The sequence below is a fragment of the Sciurus carolinensis genome, chromosome 3, assembly GCF_902686445.1.
Source record: "Sciurus carolinensis chromosome 3, mSciCar1.2, whole genome shotgun sequence".
Taxonomy (NCBI): Eukaryota; Metazoa; Chordata; class Mammalia; order Rodentia; family Sciuridae; genus Sciurus; species Sciurus carolinensis.
Window position 1 is genome coordinate 23,836,662 of NC_062215.1, and position 22,023 is coordinate 23,858,684.

The following is a 22,023-nucleotide window of genomic DNA, read 5'->3' on the forward strand; positions in this document are numbered from 1 at the left end:
CACCACACCTGGCTTCCATCAAAGATTTCTATTAGGTTACTCCTCTATTACCTTCTTTATTTCAGTGGTTCAAAACATTGAGGAAGAGGTTGGGACCATGTCCTCAAGTCATTTTTTGAATAATATGGGGAATTTTAGAATATATCCTTAGTTAGGTGTGGTGGCACATGTCTGTAATCCCAGCAACTGGGGAGGCTGAGACAGGAGGATCACAAGAGTTCATAATTTAGTGAGACCCTCAGCAACTTAGAGAAACCCTGTCTCAAAATAAAAAATGGAATGGGGATGTAGCTCAGCGTCCCTAGGTTCAATCTCCAGTACAAAAAAAAAAAAAAATCCCTCAGCATGGTGGTATGCAACTGTAGTCCCAGTCACTTGGGTGGCTGAGGCAGGAGGATCACTCAAACCAGGAATTCAGGACCAACCTGGCAACAGAGAGACCCCATCTCAAAAACAAAACAAGACAAAAACAAAAACTCATTGGGATACCACTCTGGGTTTATATCCCAAATAATGGAATACAAGGTTGTGAAGAAATATTTGCACACCCATATTTGTTGTAGAACTACTCAGAATAACCTAGAGTGGAAGCAACCCAAATGTCACAATGGATGGCTACATAAACAAAATGTGGTGTATACCTGATTCTTCACCCTTAGGAAAAAGAAGGGAATCTTGTCACATGCTATAACATGAATGAACCTTGAAGACATTATGCTAAGTGAAATAAGTCAGTCACAAAACCATAAATATTATATGATTCCACTTTTAAGACATTTAAAATAGTCAAACTCATAGAAACAGAAAATGGACTGGGCTTGGGAAGAGAGAAGGGAGGAGTTGTTTAAGGAGCATGGCATTTCTTTTTTAGAAAATATTTTGTTTTAGTTGTAGGTGGACATAATACCTTTTATTTTTATGTGGTGCTGAGGATCAAACCCAGGGCCTCACACATGCTAGGCAAGCCCTCTACCACTGAGCCACAACCCCCAGCCCATGAGTATAGCATTTCAGTTTTGCAAGATATAGAAGTTCTGGAGATCTATTGCACAACAATGTGAATGTACTTAACACTACTGGACTGTTATCCCAGCAACTCAGGAGTCTAAGGCAGAAGGATTCCAAATCAAAGCCAGCCTCAGCAATTTAGTTAGACCCTCTCAAAATAAAAACAAAAATGAGCTGGAGATGTAGCTCAGTGATTAAGTGCTTCTGGGTTCAATTCCTGGTCCCTCTCTCCCCTAAAAAAATGATGGCTAAGATGACAACTGGTATAATAGTGCACTTGGGAGGCTAAGGCAGGAGGGCCCCTTGAGTCCCAGAGCTTAAGACCAGTCTGGGCAACATAGCAAGACCCTTTTCCCCCAAAAAATAGTAATAATAAAAAGGAGTAAGAGGAGGAGAAGATGATAAGATGGTAAATTTTATTTTATTAAAAACAATTAAAAAGAAAAATAAAAAACATCACTGGGACTAGGGAATTGTAGCTCAGTGGTAGAGAGCTTGCCTGCATGTACAAGGCCCCAGACTGGAACCCCAGTACTTGTGGGGGAGGGAGTTGCTGGGGAAGCATCACTGGGCTTTAGGCAAACCTTTTTTTTTTTTTTTTTTGTATTGGGGGGATTAAACCCAGGGGTGCTTGACCACTGAGCCATATCCCCAGCTCTTTTTTATATTTTATTTATTTATTTATTTATTTTGCAGTGCTGGGGATTGAACCCAGGGCCTTGGGCTTGCAAGGCAAGCACTCTACCGACTGAGCTATCTCCCCAGCCCTTTATATTTTATTTAGAGACAGAGACAGGGTCTGGCGAGGTTGCTTGGGGCCTCATTTAGTTACTGAGACTGGCTCTGAACTTGGGATCCTCCTGCCTCAGTCTCAGCCTCCAGAGCCTCTACTGTGCTCGGCAGGAGACTTGAATTCTGACAAAGAGGCTCCAGTGCTGATTTACCTTGGAGCAAGGTACTGCATGCACTCTCTAGAACTTAGATCCTTTTCTACAAAATGGCAGGGTAGAAGTGACGGTAATAAAAAAATATGAATCTCAGTGCACAGCAGGCAGCTGAAATAGTGCTGTGTAAACAACTGAATGCTCTGCAAATATTAGGGTGTGGTCATTCTCTCAAATTGTGGTTTCTATACTGACTTGATAATCTTAGATTAAGAAAAAAAAAAAAAAAAAGGCCAAGTCAAAACCTTACAGATGAAAGAACAAGAATCTGCCCTCAAATTGCCCATTATCCTGCAGGAAAAATAAACATGGAATTAGAAAAAATTGTGCAGTATGTGTTAAGAGTCACCCTAGCATATATTGGACTTATATGCACAAAATTCCCTGTAATGGGACAAAAGCTAAGTATAAACTATATGTTGCTTGGGTAAATCTAAAGCTCCCAAGTTATTGGAACACAAGTTTTAAGGAGTTTCAGATCATCGTTTCCAAGTACTTGGTTTAAAAAAAAATTGTGGTGGTGGTGGGGCTTTTGCCTACAACTGTCTGCTTAGACCAACTTTCCTTCTTTCTTCCTTTTTTATTCGGTGGTGCTAGGAATTGAACCCAGGGCCTCATGCTTTTCAGGCAAGCATTCTACCACTGAGCCACATCCCCAGCCCTACACCAATTTTCTGACTTATCTTTTTCTTTTCTTTTTTTGGTGAGTCTTGGTATGTTGCCCAGGTTGGTCTCAAACTCATGGGCTCAAGTAATCCTCCTGCCTCAACATCCTGAGTAGCTAGGACTACAGTTACCAGCCATCATTCCACCATGCACCACACCTGGCCTTATTTTTTTTCCTCTCCTGAAGCACTGGGGATTGAATCCAGGGGCACTCTACCACAGAGCTACATGCCTAGCCCTTTTTTAAAAACATTTGAGACTGGTCTTGATAAGTTGCCCAGGCTACCCTTAAACCTGCAATCCTTCTGTTTCAACCTCTCGAGTAACTGTGTCTACCACTCCCAATGGTGATTTATCTTTCTGTGGATCATTTTCATCCACCAGGTTGTTTTCAACATTCTGGAAACAGGCTGAATTCAGGATTTCTTGAATTATTCCCTCAATGATTTCTTTCCCTTTATTTTTTCTCTGTTCTATCTTGCCACAACTCTTCATTTTGAATTAATCTAACTGAGCCACATCTACCTTTATTTATTTTTTTAAATTCCTATTTTCCAGCTTTTGGAGCTTTTAAAGGATGTTTCAATTTTATTTTCCAATGCTTTGACTGAAGTTAATGGTTACTGTATTTTTAAGAACTCTTTTATTCACTAACATCTTTTTTAATAATCACTTATTCTTGTTTCATATATATAAATTTCCATATCTTTCTGAAAACATATTGTTTTAAACATTAGATTTTGGGACTGGGGTTATAGCTCTTTGGTAGAGCACTTGCCTAGCACATGTGAGGCACTGGGTTTGATACTCAGCACCACATAAAAATAAATAAAAGTATTGTGTTCACCTACAATGAAAAACTATTTTTAAAAATAAAGAGTAGATTGTTTTGTTCTGTTCTCTGTTCTGCTTCTATTTTCTGCCATTTCCTTCTTTCTTGTATGGGCTTTGTTCCTCATGTCAGAGATTTTCTTCAACCACCTAGCAATTTTTGACTGTACATAGTAAATACTAAGCACTAAAACTGACTGGAAGTTCTGTGTAAAGTAAGGCTTTTCCGTTGGTGAGCATTTGTGTAGTGAGCTTTTATTTGGATTTCTCAGCTTTTTGTATCTTAAGTAGGTTAAATGGTTACCCCTCAAACATGTCCCATCCTAAATCCCATAACCTGTGCATGTGATCTTATTTGGAAAAGATTCTTTCCAGACATAATTAAGGATCTTGAGATGAGGCCATTCTAGATGGGCATCCCAGCGGGCCCTAAATTTGGTAACAAAGTGTCTTCCAGGTGACTGTGTATGGCTGGGGATTGACCCCAGCAACCAGGGCTTTGTGCATGTTAAGGAGAAGTGCTCTACCATTAAGCTACATCCCCAGCCTACCAGTGTACTTATAGGAGGCAGAGAGAGGAGAAAATTGTGAAATGGGAGGCAGATGGGTGATGTAGTCAGAAGCCAAAGCATGCCTGCAGCCTCCAAAACAGGTAAGGAAAATAATGTCCCCACCTCCTCTAGAGGGAAGACAGACCTGTTAACACCTTTCAGACTTCTTTCCTTTCAATTGTGAGAGAATTCTATTATTTGAAGCCACACATTTTTGGGAAATTGTTACAACAACCCTAGGAAATTAATAGAGTCCCCTACGTATTTCCTCTTGGGCTGGTCAGTGTTCCCAGAGGGATCTTCTACTCTACAGAATTTAGGGATGTTATTAGCCTGACTGAGAGAATCTAAGAGCCAAGTGTGACCAGGGGGCCAGGAGGTCTTGCCATTTCCATCTTGTCTTTTGTTATTTATTTATTTTTTTAGTGTTGGCAATAGAAGCCCAAGCACTGCACATGCTAGGCACCTGATATACTGCTAAACTACAAACTCAGCCCCCAGATTATTTTATAGCAATAAACAGCTTGACATCTCGGAGGTTAAAAAAAAAAGTTTATATCTTGTGCATACTATATGTCTGACCCAGACTCATTTTTCACTGAATAAAGATTTGTATCTTTCATTCTCAAGTCTTTTTGGTACCTTTTAAACATTGCATTATGAGGGCTGGTGATATAATTCAATGACAGAGCACTTGCCTTGCAAGCATGAGGTTCTAAGTTCAATCCCTCACACGGAAAAAAATTAAAAATACCTATTTGGTACAGAAAAATCGTAATATACAAAGAATTTTTAAAAACACCTGTAATTCTACCACCCAAAGATAACCATTATTATATTTGATTTAGATATTCCCAGTCTTTTTCCTATTGACAGACACAACACGCTTCTTTGAGTAAAATCACTGCAATCTGCAAGATTTTTTGTTTTGTTTTTTCCCCCTCTCCTGTGCCAGAGATCAAGCCAGGGCATGGTGCATGCTAGGCAAGCACTTTACCATTGAGCCACACCTCCCAGCCCTGCAAGCTTTTTTTTTTTTTTTCCGGGAGGGGTTGGCAGTACTGGTGATTGAACCCAGGAGCCCTTAACCACTACCACATGCCCAGCCCTTTTGAGACAGGGTCTCACCAAGTTGCTGAGGCTGGCTTTGAATTTGCGATCTACCTGCCTCAGCCTCTTCAGTGCCACCACATCCAGCATTTTTTTTTCCTGCAAGACTTTTTTTACTGAGCTGTATCAGACCTACAGTTGAGTGCATGTTATGTACTCATCTTAAGTATACAGCTGAATTTTTCATACACATACCCAAATTGTAATTTGCCTTTTTGTACTTAGTTTATTATGGGCATTTTTTATATGATCAGTTGATCTTCAACAGCATATAAGATTTTTTGTTATATTTTGAGGGTTTGTTGGTGCTGGAGGTTGAACCCAGGCCTCATACAGACTAGGCAAGAGCTTTACCACTTAACCACACTCAGTTTTTCTTGTCTTTTCCTTTTGGTACTGGAGATTGAATCCAGGGCACTTTACCACTGAACTACACCCCCAGCCCTTTTTATTTATTTATTTATAATTTGAGACAATCTTGCTAAGTTGCTGAGGTTGGCTTTGAGCTTGCAATCCTCCTGCCTCAGTCTCCTGAGTTGCTAGGATTACAGGTGTGCACCACTACACCCAGCTCACCCCCAGGGTCTTTTTTTTTTTTTAATATATATTTTTTAAAATGTTGATAGACCTTTATTTTATTTATTTATTATTTATATGTGGTGCTGAGAGTCGAACCCAGTGCCTCATACACACCAGGCAAGTGCTCTACCACTGAGCCACAACCCAGCCCTCCAGGGCCTTTTCAAAACTTTAAGACAGGGTCTTGCTAAGTTGCCCAGGCTGGTCTGGAATTTGTGATTCTCCTGCCCCAGCCTCTTGAGTAGCTGGCATTTTAGGTACCACTACTGCTCTCAAGTTAGAGAAGTGTTTTAAGATAACAGTCTCTCTGCTCCTAGGAGTTGAAGATGGAGTAGTTGTCTTGCTGATTTCCTGTGAATGTTCTTGGCTTTGCTAAATTTCTTGGAAGAAGTGTCAAGTGGAAACAGCAACTGAGTTTGCCCCATACTAAGCAGGTCATCATTAAGTTTTCAGGATGTCACATTCAGCTCCATTCTCCCTCAATACCACTGAGGCCAAGGTTAAACTCCTCCTTGTCAGTTCGCTTTGCTGTGTGGCATCAGGGTTCCTAGGCAGGGAAGATGCAGCAATCTCATCCACTCAGGAATCCACTGCTTGGCAGCACCAGAAGCACCCTACATGTGCACTGGGAAGCTTCTGTTTGGATCAGGCTTTCCAACACAGGCAGAGATTCTTCCATTCTTTTTTTTTTTTCCTCGTGGTGCTGGGGATTGAACCCAGGGCCTTGTGCATGCGAGGCAAGCACTCTACCAACTGAGCTATATCGCCGGCACTCCCATTCTATTTTAAAAATTTTTTAGGTACTGGAGATTTAACCCAGGGGTGCTTTACCACTGTGCTACATCCTCAGCCCTTTTTGTATTTTATTTTGAGACAGGGTCTCCCTAGGTTGTTTAGGGACTTGCTGAGGCTGGCCTTGAACTTGCAATCCTCCTGTCTCAGCTTCCGGAATTGCTGGGATTACAGGTGTATGCCACCACAACTGGCTTTTCCATTTTATAGATCTGAAAGGTTAGGATCAAACAGCAGAAGTGACTAAGACTGAAACCCAGTCTTCTCTCTTATTGTCAGAATTAGTTCATTTTTTAGATTAAAAATTTTTTGGTCCCAATCCCCAAAACCAAAGGCCAATATCTCTCTGATACATGGATGCTAAAAAATAATAAGGGATGGGGGGGGAGGGAAGAATAGAAGTTCATTGGATTAGACAAAGGTTGAAGAAAAGGGAGGGAAGATGGGAATAGGAAAGACAGTAGAAAGAATTAGACATAACTTTCCTGTGTTTATATATGAATTCATGACCTGTGTAACTCCACATCATGTACAACCTTAAGAATGGAAAGTTACATTCCATGTATGTATGATATGTCTACTGTGATGTATATCTAAAAAAGAATAAAAATATTTACAAAAACAAAGTTTGGGTTATGAATATTTCTGACAGACAAAAAATTAGAGAATAACTTGTCAAAATGAAATGCAGGGACTGGGGAGATAGCTCAGTCGGTAGAGTGCTTGCCTTGTAAGCACAAGGCCCTGGGTTCGATCCCTAGCACCCAAAAAAAAAAAAAAAAAAAAAAAAGAAATGCATTTTGTAATCCATACATAGCTCAAGAAATGCAATTTGAAGCCCTATGTACCCTTCCCCATCTGATTAATCTTGGTTGTGATGTCCACTAGGGATCCACTGCAAAGTGGCATCCCTATCCCTTATCTATAGGTACTAGTGATGCCTCCCCTTCCAATCAATCACCAAGTTAATTACTTTTGCTACTTCTTTGTTTCCACCATTACTGCTTTTCACAAGTACCAACTCTTATTTGGATTACTATGATGACTTGCTAACCAAGTTCCCTGCATCTGCTTACCCCACTCCATCCAATCCCACACTGCAACCACTATCCTTAAAACCTTTCAATAGCTCCTTTTTGCTCTTAGGATGCAGAAAAAATTGCTTACATGGTATGCAAGGTTTCATATGGCTTTGTCCCTACTCAATGCTCTAGTTCTCTCAGTTCTTTGTAACCCCCAACTCCTTCCCACCACAGAGCCTCTGCACATGGGATTCCTCCCTTATTTTAAAAAATATATTTTTAGTTGTTGATGGGTCTTTATTTAATTTATTTACTTATAGGTGGTGCTGAGAATAGAACCTAGTGCCTCACACATGCTAGGCAAGTGCTCTACCACTGAGCCACAACCCCAGTCCAATTCTTCCTTTCTTTAGGTAAGCTTTCCTGGTGTCCCAACTGGTTATTCCTTGGCATGTGTCACTTTCACAACTTCACACTTGTGAGGTTAACTGATTAAAGTCTATCTTCCCTAACAGGACAAAACCCCAAAGTGTTAACCTAGCAAAAAATATGCTCAACAGATAACAGCCGGGCTGGGGTAGAGTGCTTGCATGGCATGTGTGAGGCACTGGGTTGGATTCTCAGCATCACATATAAATAAATAAAATAAAGGTCCATTAACAACTAAAAAATAAAAAAAAAAAAACAGATAACAGCCATTGCATATATAACATGCTTAGGCAATGTTCCCATTCAACATGTATTAACTCACTTAGGACCTCCCAAAAGCTTTATGAGGAAAGTACAATTATTAGCCCCATTTTACATTAAGAAGAAAGTAAGTTACACAGGCTAAGAAGAGGTAGAGCTATGAAATGAACATAGACAGCCAGTTTCTGGAGACTGAGCTCAATACTCATACTTAGTTTCACCATCATCTGTTGAATGCAGTATCTTGTGAGTACTTTTGATCAAAAGCACCATCAGTAACCTTAGATCAACTAAACATTTCATTTGGATCTGGTGATTTGCTTTTGTTTTAGTGCTGGGAATGGAACCCAGGGCTATACCCTCAAGCTCAGGATCTAATGGTTGACTGGAACTTTACTGTCAAACTTTTATTTTCCCAGGATCTAATTTCAGATACTTTAAAAATCCATTTGAGGCTGGGGATGTAGCTCTGTGATAGAGCACTTGCCTACCATGTACAAGGTCTTGGGTTTAATCTGCAGCACTGCTAAAATGAACAATGAACGAACAAATGAATGAAAAGAATTAATTTGTCCTCACTGGTATTACCATGACTGATGTTGGGGTAGAGGGAGTGGTCTGAAAACTGCTGGAAGGCAGGAAAAACTTGACTAAGAAGCAAGTAGTGGATCATCTGTAGTGTGAGTAATCCATGGACGGTTAATTCAAGAATCTTTTTTTTTTTCCCCCCGCGGTACTGGGGATCGAACTCAGGGCCTTGTGCTTGCGAGGCAAGCACTCTACCAGCTGAGCTATCTCCCCAGCCGAATTCAAGAATCTTCATGGATGTCACCTCGATATTCATCAATTTATGACACATTTACACACAGGGCCTTTTCCACCATTAGCAGATAGTGCTCAAGGCTGGGGTTAGGGTACTATTAAGCCACAGGAAATCAACTAGTCACAATGTGATGTGAGTAATGAACTCCCTATGCTTCTAACTTCAGAACAGCAAAGATATCAAGAGCAGAGAAAGATCACTTCTACTTTGAAGAATCAAAGATAAATGGCTAAGTGTTCCTAATTTTTCCAAATTTGGGGATGTCCCCTCAGCAAAGACTGACTTGCAGGTTTTCCCAGTATGGTAGTGTAGGGCAATTATTTCATAAGCTCAAGCTATATAGTAGAGAGTTCTATAAGTCAGCTACATCCAATTCATCTTGGATCAACAAAGTGAAATGTAACAATTCGGGAAATTCTTTTCTTTTTCCTTTCTCTCTCTCTCTCTCTCTCTCTCTCTCTCTCTCTCTCTCTCTCTCTCTCTCTTTTCTTTTTTTCCCAGTGCTGGGGATGGAATCCAGGGCCTTGTGCATGCATGCCAGGCAGGTGCTCTACCACTAAATCCCCAAGCGGGCCTTGAACTTGGAATCCTCCCGCCTCTGTTTCAGTCGCTGGGATTACATGCAAGCGACCGGCCAATTACGGAAATTCTTAACCTGGAGCCCAAGAACCAATGTCAGGGGAAGTCAAGAAACCGCACATTTTCTTCACAGGAATTTTGCTAAGAAAACGCTTTCCTGAGTTCCTAAGACTAAAAAAGACCAAGAACCACGATCCTTTATGCCTGTAAACACGTTCATTCTGGTTCAAGGTTATGCCTTTGTAGGGGCATCTCTGAATGGCAAAAGCATTTCTATTCTGTCAAGTACCTGATAACTATGGACGGAAATCTAAGACCATCCTTAAGTGAGACAAGTGAGATCATAACAGCACAGGTCTCAAACCCTATGAATAGGTCTAAGGGGCCTCCTTGGAGGGGAAGCGAGAGCCAAGGAGCAGTCACGAACTCTTGAGTCCAGTCTTGGTCAAGTTACTAACCCGCTGTGCGACCTATACAAGTTCCATACCCTCTATGTACTTTCCACGTCCGCGCTTTGGAAGTAGAATCACATGGTCTTCAAAATCCTTTCCAGCGAAAGTCTGATACCAAGTAGACCTAGCCAGTAAAGCAACTTCATGTGGGCGCGGTACACAACTTTAACGATTCCCCCTACCCATCTCAGGCCAGCGAAACCCTTGCTCAACACGCCCCTCAGTGCACTTTCTTGACCGCAGCCCGAGTGGTCCGCGGTCAGCTCCACCCCTTCCTGGGGGCGTCCCATAGTGCCCCGCGCTCCTAAAGCGGCGGGGCGCCTCCCGCCTTTCCGCGCCCGGACCCCGAACTCCTCTCCCAGTTCTCCTGGGCACCCTGTCCTATCAACGTCCAGTATCCCAGCCAATCACGCGGATTCCGAGACATGCCTTCGGCCCACCCTTCTGCCCGCGCTCAGCCTGTCCGAGCTCAAGGCCTTGACCAAGCGAATCCAATCAGTGGCCGACTCTCACCTGCCCCACCCCAATGTCCCTCCCCTCAGCCAATCCGCGCGCCTCATACCGCATCCCGCCCAGCCAACCCGGACCCTAAAACCTGCGGACGAATGGGCGCAGGGCGGCCCTTCAACGAAGAACGCCTGGCCAATTGGGGATTCCGCGTGGCTACAGTGGCAGCCAATCGACGTGGAGCGCGGTGCCGCCGCGGAGAGGTCCGGCCCGAATATCCCTCCGCCTTCCTCCCTCCCTCTCTCTCCCTCCCCGAGAGCCGCCGCTCACTTACTGCCTCCCTTCCTTCTTTCTCCCTCCGCCACCCGAGCACCAGCCGCGCTCTGAGCTGCCCCCGGGGTCCCTCCCCCGCCGCCAGAGAAGCAGCTGCCGCCGCCGCCAGCAGCACATTAGGAGGGCGGAAGGAAGAAAAGAGGGGAGGAAGGAAAACCGGGGCGCCTGTCCAGAGGGAGCCGGTGAATGGGCTTGTGGTGACCCCCGCCCCCCACCCCACCCTCCCTTCCCACCCGACCCCCAACCCCCATCCCCAGTTGGAGCCGCCGCCCGAGAGCCCGGACCGTCGTCGTGGGAGGAGTCGCCGCCGCCACCTCCGCTATGGAGCTGATCACCATCCTCGAGAAGACCGTGTCTCCTGGTAGGACGCGGGGGCCGGGGGTCGAGCTGAGGTGATTGGGGTGGGGGAGGGGAGCACGGCCCCTCTGACCCTGCTCCGGTTCCCACTTTCCTCCCCCCCAGATCGGCTGGAGCTGGAAGCGGCGCAGAAGTTCCTGGAGCGTGCGGCTGTTGAAAACCTGGTGCGTGCCGTCCCGCCGCGCCCCATCCCGCCGCGTCCCCATCCCTGCGTGCGGGCCTTCCCGCCCTCCCGGAGGCCCAGGCCTCGGGAACCCACCCCGCCCCATCCCGTCCCCCTCCCCCCCCGCCCGGTCCAACCTAACCCCGCCATCGGGAAGCCGGTGGGTGTGTCCCGCCCCGGGCCCCGCGACTGGCCAATGGCGTAGCGCGCCGGGGTGACTGCTGCCCAATCGCCGCGCGGCCTGAGGGCGGCGGTGCAGCGGGAGGGAGAAAGAGGGAGGGAAGGGAAGTTAGGTTGCGCGGCGCTGCGTGTTCAGCAAGGGTGGGGGTGGGGGAGCCGGGCCTAGGGGCCATGTGGAAGCTCTGGGCCCGCCTGCCCGCCGGGTGCGGACCGAGGCCGGCTTCTCCTTCCTGTCCCATGGCCCCTCTGACTCTCTCCACCTACTTCCCAGAGTTCTACCCTTTCCTATCTCCCTTGGTCTGTGCTTATGGCCAAGCTTGGCACCCGATTGCCTCTGAAACCATTTCCAGTAATATTTTTCCTTTTGCTGCCCGGTTATTACCCTCCTGAGATACGTATACATATGTGTGTGTGGGTGTGGGTGTACACATACACATATATATTTGAACTTAAGTGAGTAGAGATTTGATCACTAGGAATCTGCATCCAGACAACAGACAGGCTCATCCTTGAGATGAGGCCTATTTCCTGATAAATCCCAGAGGAAAGTTCCTGTCTTTCATGTTTTCAAATTTAAGGGGCACCAAAAAAAGAAAAAGAAATTAAGTCTGCCAAGGACTGGACCTTTGTTTATATTTAAAAAAAAAAAAAAAAAAAAAAAAAAGTGGAGTAGATTGGTTAAAATAGGCTGGTGCCAGAAATGTTTCTCTTTAGTGTCCCTCCCTTGTTGGGGGGGGATGGTGAGGACAGGGAAGGGTGGATGATACTTCAAGTCTTTTTAATAGGTAATAAGTCTAAATAACACTGTAACCAAATGTGTTCTTTTGCGATATCTTAGCACAGTAATGTCAACAACAACAACAAAGTGACAAGGCTTATAATATCCAGACTGCCTTTGAATGATTTTTTTTTCCATACTTACATGTGCTAGCTTTTACTAACTTTTCTATCCTTTGTCTAGGAAAGATTTTCCTCCTCCTATAGGCAGATAACTCCATTAAGAGTATATTCCTGTTTCTGTTTACTAATTTTTTAAATGATACATAATTAATAAAATTTTGAGGAATTACTTTCTTTGCTATGATCATAGAGCTTGTTAGCAGTAAGAAATTATATCTGCTTTTGGGCTTCTATTAACTTTCCTCTTTTTGGTAGGACTTTTTTGGTGTGTGTGAAAATTTTTAAACAAGGAGTAACTTTGGAGACCTGTGCATTAGAAAAGATTGAGTGTACTTTTCAGGGATCCAGTATGTTTAGTATATACTCAAGCCTAAAATGTGTAGGACATTAACTGTCATATATATATAAAATCATTTTCCTTGGAACAACTTGCCTTGCTGTTTTTATCTTATCAGTTATTCCCTAATTCTGAGTACTTGTTATCATTTTTCCTTATAAGTGCTTTTTTCATTTTTCCTCTTTTGCCAACCACCCAAAGGTAAAATGTAGAGAACTAGGCTCCTGTGTCTTTTGGAGACTAGAATCTACAAGAATTTCCCTCTTAACAAAGATTACTTGCTTCCATGAGAAAAACTGCCCTGAGTATCATTCTTTTGGGGCTAGCATCTTTTAAATTTAGAAAAAGAATTTTACTTTTCTACTCTGTTGTAGTCCTTCAACAAATATTTAGTACCAAATGAGTACTAATGTGAAAGTGGGACAGTAAGGATGATTGTAATAGGGAATCTTAACTCGTTAGGTATGAGGCTACAGAAGAAGATGGATAACTTCATCTCATACTCAGTAATATTTATAGAGTTTGTTTTTGATATGTGATCTTGCTGCATTACCCAAATTGGCTTCAAACTCTTGGACCCAAAGTATCCTGATTCCCGAGTGCTGGAACTATAGGAATATGCTACCATGCCCAACTTTTAGTTACAAATTTGATGTTTCTGAGATGTTGACTTTCCCACCCTTACTCCCCATCCCCATGGTTTGGTGCTGTGTAAACTATCCACAGTTGTTGAAATTTCCAAGAGATTTTCATTCACAAATGCATCTTTCCTTAACAGCCCACTTTTCTTGTGGAACTGTCCAGAGTGCTGGCAAATCCAGGAAACAGTCAGGTTGCCAGAGTTGCAGCTGGTCTACAAATCAAGAACTCTTTGACATCAAAAGATCCAGATATCAAGGCACAGTATCAGCAGAGGTGGCTTGCTATTGATGCTAATGCACGACGGGAAGTCAAGAACTATGTAAGTAAATTGCACCTTTTTGGTCATAATGCCTAGGGAATAAGAAACATCTTAGTTCTTTTGTCCTTTGCTTGGGACAGAGCTTGATAGTGTGACATTTGTGGGTTCTAAACTCTACCTGAAGATAAAAGCTGTCTTTGGTTTTACTGTCTCTCAGTTCGGCTTATCTGTTGCTGGATTGAAATCCTTTATCAAATAACTGAGGTAGCCTGCAACAGTTTGTGAGACTTTAATTAGGTCTCTTTGAAATGGAGTAGTGAACTATAAGAATCACTTATAGAATTTGCATGTACATCTCCAGCTGCGGGATGTACCTCAGTGATAGAGCACAGACTACGTGCCTAGCATGTCTCTAGGTTTGATCCTCAAGAGCTCACCCCCAAAAGTGTGTGTGTGTGTATATATGTATGTGTATTTGTATTTCTAAACTCTTCAGAAATTCTGGTTTGGAAGGCCTAGAATAAAGGTTGGGAATTTTTTACTGTCGCCCCATATGATTCTTTCATAGTCTACCAGCATCCAGCTCCTGTTGAACTTCTGTAGTAGATAGATCTCATTATTTGCTGGTTTAAGCTTGGCATTGTGTGAAATCAGAAGAATTAAATGATCTCTTGGGCCTTTCAAACCCAAAGAGTGTGCAAAATGAGTGTGACATTAATGATGCTTTTATCTACTTAGCAAATTGTGGGAAACTTTTTTAAAACATTTGGCCTTTTTTTCCCAAGATAAAGAATGAGATGATGAATTTTGAGGAAAATGCAATGTCCTTTGTTGCTTTGCATCATAGTGTTCTTAGGACTTTATTGTTGAGTTAGAAATCCATAATTCTAGCTCGAGTATAGGATATAGAATATATAGACAGGTTTGGGGTAGGTTTTGTTTTTTTTAGTGAAGTTCTTCAGTGACCTGTGTTATGTGGATAAGGCCCAAAGGGCATTAAGTTAAACATCTGTGCAGTCATTTTGTCCTAGGTATTTGAGGAGAAAGCAGTGGGTAATTCCTTGGGCAGGTCATGGTTATACACCACATTTGCTCTTTCTTGATTCTACATAGTAAGTAGCTTTAGGCAAATTAGTGTCCCTTAAGGCAAATACTTCTCTTTTGTAGTTGTGTGCCTCCTTTTGCAGTCTTCCAGTTAGGAAAGCTGGCTGACTTTTAATCTTTTTTGGCGTGTGTAAAGTTGTTTCAGTCCACACTGAGTCTGCAATTTTTGGCACATTACTCTTGACACTTCTCTTCTTTCCTTTTGGGGATTGAACCCAGGGGCTCAACCACTGAGGTACATCCTAGTACACCTATAATTCTGGAAGATAGAGACTCAGGTGGATCGCTTGAGCTCACAAGTTCAGGGCCAACCTGGGCAACATATTGAGACCCTCTCTTAAAAAAAACAAAAAAACAAAAAAAACCCCATTACCTTGGGTTTTTTCCCTTTCATAGTATACCTAGTGATTACTCTTAGTGTTGGTGGTCTTGTATTTTTTTGAGATGGAGTTTCTACGTTGCCCAGGCTGAACTCATTTCTGATGATTGACTAATACTGTAGTGTCACCCCTAATTTTAAAAAAGAAGGTTTTCATTTCTCAGAAATTGGATATCTCAGGCTAGGGTTGTGGCTCAGTGGTAGAGCACTTGCCTAGCACGTGTGAGGCACTGAGTTCAATCCTCAGTACCACTTAAAAACAAATAAAGGTCCATCAACAACCACAGCTAAGAAATATTAAAAAGAAAAAATAAAGAAATTGGACATCTCTAGCATCTAAGTTACTTCAAGTAGTATTAACTAAGGGTCTTCTAAAGCAATTTAAAGAGATAAAGGGAGCTGGGGCTGTAACTCAGTGGTAGAGCACTTACACGTGTGAGGCACTGGGTTTAATCCTCAGCACCACATAAAAATAAATGAATAAAGATACTGTGTCCATCTACAATTTAAAAATATATATTTAAAAAAGAAGAAGATGAAGAGATAATGGTGAATAGGATTCAGTGTGCTCCACATATGTACCACGGGCCAACATAGCAGGGGGAGGGAAGGTGGGAGAAAGGTTGCTTAGTGATTACTAAATTGTAGGTATATTAGAGAAATAGTTCTGGGGTACTATTATACAGTAGGTTTTCCCTAAATAATGGTAAAGTATTGTTTCAAAAAAGCTCCAAGAAAGGATTTTGAATGTTTTTACAATGATAAATATTTAAGGAAATGATCAATGATAAATGTTTATAATGATAAATGATAATTATTATAATGATAATTTATTATGATAAATATTTAGGGAAAATGATGTCTACCCTAATTTGAACTTCATATAATGTATCCATGTATTGAAGCTTCAAATGGTACTCCACAAGTACATAAAATTTTTGTCAATCAGAACTTCTTTATAATTAAAGTCTATCTATGCCCTCCCCCCAAAAAAAAAGAAAAAAAAAAAAAAAAAGGTCGTCTGGACTTTAATAATACCCATTTAGCCCCTGGGACAATTCAGTTCATTTTTGCCCTCACTATATTATGTGTCTTTAACATAGTTTTTGTCCATTCTAGCTCTGCTATTCCTTGAGAAGAAAACTTTCAGTCAAATTTATTACTGGGTAAAACTGGTGGGGAGGGTAAGGGCAGACAGGGATGATGATATACTGTGTAAGAGTGAAAGGTGGGGAGTTCATTATTAGCTGATAGTTACAAAGCAGGGTACTAAGTGACCTGACCCAGTCAGCAGAGCTGGCCTGAATATCTGGTAGCTATTCTTTGTCCTGTGTTCATGCCAGGAACAGTTAACTGTTTGCCTTTGAGTGGACTGGGGATTCTTAGCCCATTCATTGACTGAAATTAGCTGATCATGGTAATGATTAACACTGGGTCAATTGTGGCTTCATTCTTTATCCTAACCTGTGACTTTACCCCTTACATAAATGCTTGAGTGATTACCACTTCCAATGAGATATATTTAACGACAAATGAATCTTGTTTTAATTGGCATATCTGGCTAACTTTGGGATCTGTCGGTGGTAGAGAGAACGGTTCTTTTATTCTTGGGCAAATAGAATGAATTCTTTCAAAAATAAGGATTAATTTTTAGGGTTTTGGTAGCATTAGGAACTCTGTTTCCACATTTAGTGATATTGCTTAACCAAGGCCTTTCTGTTTATGTCACTCAGAGTGCTGGACTATTGGTAACTAGAAGGAAGGTTTATTTCATGTGTTACCAATAAGTAGGATCTCTTCCTTGAATCAGGTTTAGACAGTGTCTTACTGTGAGTCAGACTCACTTGAGTGCCCACATTTCTTTCCACTAAACAAGGCAATGAGCATCCTTCCCTTACATCACCATCAAGGAGCCTGGAAGATTTGTGTGTGTGTCTTGTCTCTCTTGATCAAACCCAGGACCTTGCATGTGTTAAGTAAACACTCTGCTACCAAGATATATCCCCAGGAAAATGAATTTTTTCCCCATTTCTTTGGTCCCTGCTTTTTTTTTTTTTTTTTTTTTTTTTTTTTTTGTGGTACTGGGGAACGAACCCAGGGCCTTGTGCACACAAGGCAAGCACTCTACCAACTGAGCTATCTCCCCAGCCCTCCCCCTTTAACTTTTAATGCTATCTTTCCTACTGGTTCCCCCTTAACTTTTTGTATTATTATTTTTAATGTTTCTTGTTAGAAATATTAAAAATGGGTCAATGGGTCTTTATTTATTTATATGCAATGCTAAGAATCAGACCCAGTGCCTCATGCATGCTAGGCAGGAGCTCTACCACTGAGCCACAACTCCAGCCCTCCCCCTTAACTTTTAATACTATCTCTCTTACTGGTTCCCCCTGAACTTTTTAACACTCTCTCTCTCTCCTAACCACTAGTTTTATACTCTATTGAATGTTTAAGTGAGGTATGTGGTTTTGAAGAATTCCAATTCATAGCAGGGGATGGTTGGTTTTGCTTTTAGGCTCTGGGGAATGTTGATTTTAAAGGTGTTGGTACTGAGGCTGGTGAGGTTTTGGGTTTTTTTGTTTGGCAGAACTCACACTGATATGAGGTGTGGTGGAAGGCAAAATATGCTGAAATTATTGCAAATTGACAAATTTTGTCCTGTTTTCCAGGTTTTACAGACTTTGGGCACAGAAACTTACCGGCCTAGCTCTGCCTCACAGTGTGTAGCTGGTATTGCTTGTGCAGAGATCCCAGTAAACCAGTGGCCAGAACTCATTCCTCAGCTGGTGGCCAATGTCACAAACCCCAACAGCACAGAGCACATGAAAGAGTCAACATTGGAAGCTATTGGGTACATTTGCCAAGATATAGTAAGTGCTTACCTGGTGTATTTAGTATATGTATCTCCGATTCCTTCTAGCTGTGACATGCGTGATATTAGGATTACTGTATCAGATCATAAAGAAAACCAAGCTGCTGCAATGCTTTGAAGTAGAATTGCTTGTTAATTTAGATCTCTATTCTCATAGTTCTAATGGTGCACTGAGTTAAAGAAATTGAGGGTCACAAACTCAAAACATGACCAGGGATGTAGCTCCATGGTGGCTCATTTCTTTAGCATTAGCAGTGCTGTGGGTTCTATTTCCAGCACTGGAAAACAAAAATAATCAAACTGAAATCCTTATGTTTGGAGACTTTTCTTTTTTTTTTTTTTTTTCCAGAGTTGAAGATTTTTTTTTTTTTTTTTTTGGGGGGTGCTGGGGATTGAACCCAGGGCCTTGTGCTTACAAGGCAAGCACTCTACCGACAGCTATCTCCCCAGCCCCTCCAGAGTTGAAGATTAAACCTATCGACTCAAGCATGTTAGGCAAGTGCTGTACAGAGGTGCCTACACCCTGAGGATAGTCTAATCTGGAGCATCTCTGAATTGGGATCCTCAGTGTTCCATGAATTCCTGGGTGCTTTTTTATTTACTACACTACAGAAAGATCTGCCAGTTCTTCCAGCAGGTGGTCTATACACCGGGACCACAGCACAGCACTTTAGTTGCAGCCCTCCTAGGATTATTACTGCCCATGAGGTTACTACTATTTTTTTTTTTTTAACCGAGGTTTGAATCCAGAGGTGCTTAACCACTGAGCCACATCCCCAGCTTTTTTCATTTTTTTCATTTTCAAGACAGGGTCTTGCTAAGTTGCTGAGACTGGTTTTGAATCTCTGTTGCCTGCCTCAGCTTCCTGAGCTGCTGGGGTAATGGGTGTGTGCCACTGCACTGGCATGAGGTTATTACTCTTGATAACTGTTAAATGTAGACTTCATGTAGCAAAGAAGCTCAACAGCACTTGACTTGGACATAGATATACCTACACGTATTGTATTCAGGTATTGATCCTTGGCCCTCAACTATTTTGAAACTATTTGGTACAGGTGATGTACATTTGCACAAAAGGAGAAAAAGCCAATGTTATCTCATGCTCATAGTCATTATGCTAAGAAATCAGAGAAAGGGTTGAGATTAAATTTTCAGTTCAAGTTTTGTACTACTAGTCCTCTGGGATATTTTGCAGCTACTTTGCAGTGCTGTCCCAAAGTGGAAATGTGTGGAAAAGATCACAAAGTCATGATACTTGACTCCAAAGCATTTTACGGTTAAAAGGACTGCTGATTAGTCATGAGCTTGTTATTACGTTCATTGCATTTCTTTGCTTGTTTTAGGACCCAGAGCAGCTACAGGATAAATCCAATGAGATTCTGACTGCCATAATCCAGGGGATGAGGAAAGAAGAGCCTAGTAATAATGTGAAGCTAGCTGCTACTAATGCACTCCTGAACTCATTGGAGTTCACCAAAGCAAACTTTGACAAAGAGGTAAGTTTAATAAAATTTGCTGTGTTTTATTGGTGCCATTATAATTATACATAACTGGGATTCAGTCTGACTCTTTTATTTGTGATTTATGAATTGCTGCAGTGTCCATTCTAAAAAATAGAGTATAAGCCCAGTAGGCAACAGAACAGTGATGAGAGCAAGAAAACAAAATGGTGGGGAATAAATTGATTAGTTAACATCAGTTTATTTTAGGTTACTCAATCTCTTTTTTTAAAAAATAGTTTTAGTTTTAGATGGACACAGTACCTTTATTTTGTTTATTTAGGGTTTTTTGTTTGTTTGTTTGTTTTTGTTTTTTTTATTGTGGTGCTGGGGATTGAATCCAGTGCCTCACATGTGCTAAGCAAGTACTCTGCCGCTGAGTCACAACCCCAACCCCTTGATCAGTCTCTTTCCGTAGTACTTTCCTTTTCTTTTAAAATTTTTCATCTTTTTTTTTTTTTTTTTTTTTTTTTTTTTTAATTATTCTTAGTTGTAGATGGATACAATGCCTTTTTTTATTTTTTAGGTACTGGGAATTGAACTCAGGGTTACCTGACCACTGAGCTACACCCCAATTCTATTTTGTGACAGAGTCTCACTGAGTTGCTTAGCGCCTCGCTTTTTGCTGGGGCTGACTTTGTATTCTTAATCCTCCTGTCTCGGCCTCCTCCACTGCCAGAACTACAGGTGTGCACCACTGTGCCCGCCTCCAGTAGCTTTATTTTATTTACTAATGTGATGCTGAGGATCAAACCCAGTGCCTCACATGTGCTAGGCAAGCACTCTTACCACTCAGCCACAACCCCAGCCCTAAAATACCATCTTAATAGTATATTTACTTGGCACTGGAACCAATCTTCAGAGCTTTCTCATCTTGCAAAACTGAATCTTTGTACACATTGTACAACTTCCTCAGTCCCCACTTCTCCCTTCCTTAGCTGCTGATGATTGTCATTCTGCTTTCTGTTTCTGTGAATTATTTGACCCACTAGAGACCTCATACAAATGGAATCAAATAATTTTTGCCTTTGTGCTTAGCTTATTTCACTTTAGCATACTGTTTTCAAGATTCATTCATGTTGCGTGTGTCGGAATTGCCTTTTTAAGACTGAATATTTTGTGTACATATACTTTTAAAATGTTTATTGAATCATCCATTTGGATTGCATCCACCCCACCTTTTGTCTGTTGTGAATGATGCAGTTGTGAATGTGGATATACACCTTTCTCTTTGAGACCTGATTCTTTAAATATATAGCCAGAAGTGCAATTACTGGATCATATTGTCGGAGGATTTTTGTATTTGTTTGTTGACACTTTGGCTGGGCATTTTGCCATCTTATAGCCAGAGCAAACTGCAATTCTAATTGATTAGAAAGTAGGGTTTTTTTTTCCTTATAGACTTCAGAAGAGTTGGGAGGTAGCAAATGAAGTTCATTACTTTGTTCTCCCTTTATTCATCAACTTTGATGAGGAATTGCTACCTCCCAGAAAGCAAATTTTGGCCCCTGAAACAATATGGATGTTTTGAATTCTCTTAAATTTTAAATATAAGGAGATTCGTTTTTCCACATGTAGGTTTTTGTTTTTTCTTTTAGCTGATCACTTTTATTTAAACTTTGTGACCTACATTATTGTTATTTCCTGCCTGCAGTCTTGTTAGTGAAAGTCATCTTGGGGATTAAAAGATTAGGAACCTTATAAGGCAGGTCATATAGCAGACACTGGAGGCAAACTATGTAGCACTCTCATAGTGCCATTACTGCCTCAAGGAATAGTTGATGGATTGCACCAGGGTTGTATGGGGCCCTGAAGGAGAAGTTAGTTTTTCCTTATATTGAGAATTCAGGAATCTTATTAAGTATGGTTTATAATTTCCTAATCTCTATTCTTTCTGCAGTCCGAAAGGCACTTTATTATGCAGGTGGTCTGTGAAGCCACACAGTGTCCAGATACAAGGGTAAGTGTGTGGTCATGGGAAAAAATTGGGCTCTTACATCCTAATGTAATGTCAACTCTAATGTAGAGTTTGAAATACAGGAATCAGTGGATTAAAATGATGTTTGAGTAATATAAAGAATTTTTCTCCAACATATTGGAGAAGAGGAAGGAAAAGTACTACTTGGAAAGAACATAATGGGAGTTGTCATTCTCTTAAGTTGTTAAAGGAGAGAGAAATGGTGGGGCTGTTTTTGCCATTTGAAACAGGATCTCAACAAGTATCTGAGTCTGGCATCGAACTTATGATTCCCCTGCCTTGATCTCCCAAGTTGTTTGTAGTGATAACATTACCCATACACAGCTTTGGCCCTTTAGAGTCTACTGTAGCAGTTTGTTATTTTAGTGATTTATTTAATCTTCTCTTCTTAAAAGGTACGAGTGGCTGCTTTACAGAATCTGGTGAAGATAATGTCCTTGTATTATCAGTACATGGAGACATATATGGGTCCTGCTCTTTTTGCAGTAAGTATTTCTTTTTTTCTTTCTTCCTTTCTTTTCTTTGT

The 22,023-nt window shown here is 41.5% G+C and overlaps 1 protein-coding gene and 1 non-coding gene across 2 annotated transcripts in view; one reads left to right on the plus strand and one right to left on the minus strand.

Moving 5' to 3' along the window:
* Window positions 1–2,537: 2,537 nt before the first annotated feature.
* Window positions 2,538–2,609, minus strand: Trnaf-gaa (transfer RNA phenylalanine (anticodon GAA)). The gene has a single exon. It is a non-coding gene; the product is annotated as a tRNA-Phe (tRNA).
* Window positions 2,610–10,791: 8,182 nt separating this feature from the next.
* Kpnb1 (karyopherin subunit beta 1) overlaps window positions 10,792–22,023 on the plus strand; it is a 29,372-nt gene continuing 18,140 nt past the window's right edge. Inside the window, exons 1-7 of the mRNA XM_047545518.1 lie at window positions 10,792–11,188; window positions 11,290–11,348; window positions 13,543–13,725; window positions 17,818–18,018; window positions 19,364–19,516; window positions 21,420–21,479; window positions 21,893–21,982. Coding sequence (XP_047401474.1) covers window positions 11,149–11,188; window positions 11,290–11,348; window positions 13,543–13,725; window positions 17,818–18,018; window positions 19,364–19,516; window positions 21,420–21,479; window positions 21,893–21,982 — 786 coding nt within the window. The 5' untranslated portion in view covers window positions 10,792–11,148. The remainder of the gene's footprint in view (window positions 11,189–11,289; window positions 11,349–13,542; window positions 13,726–17,817; window positions 18,019–19,363; window positions 19,517–21,419; window positions 21,480–21,892; window positions 21,983–22,023) is intronic.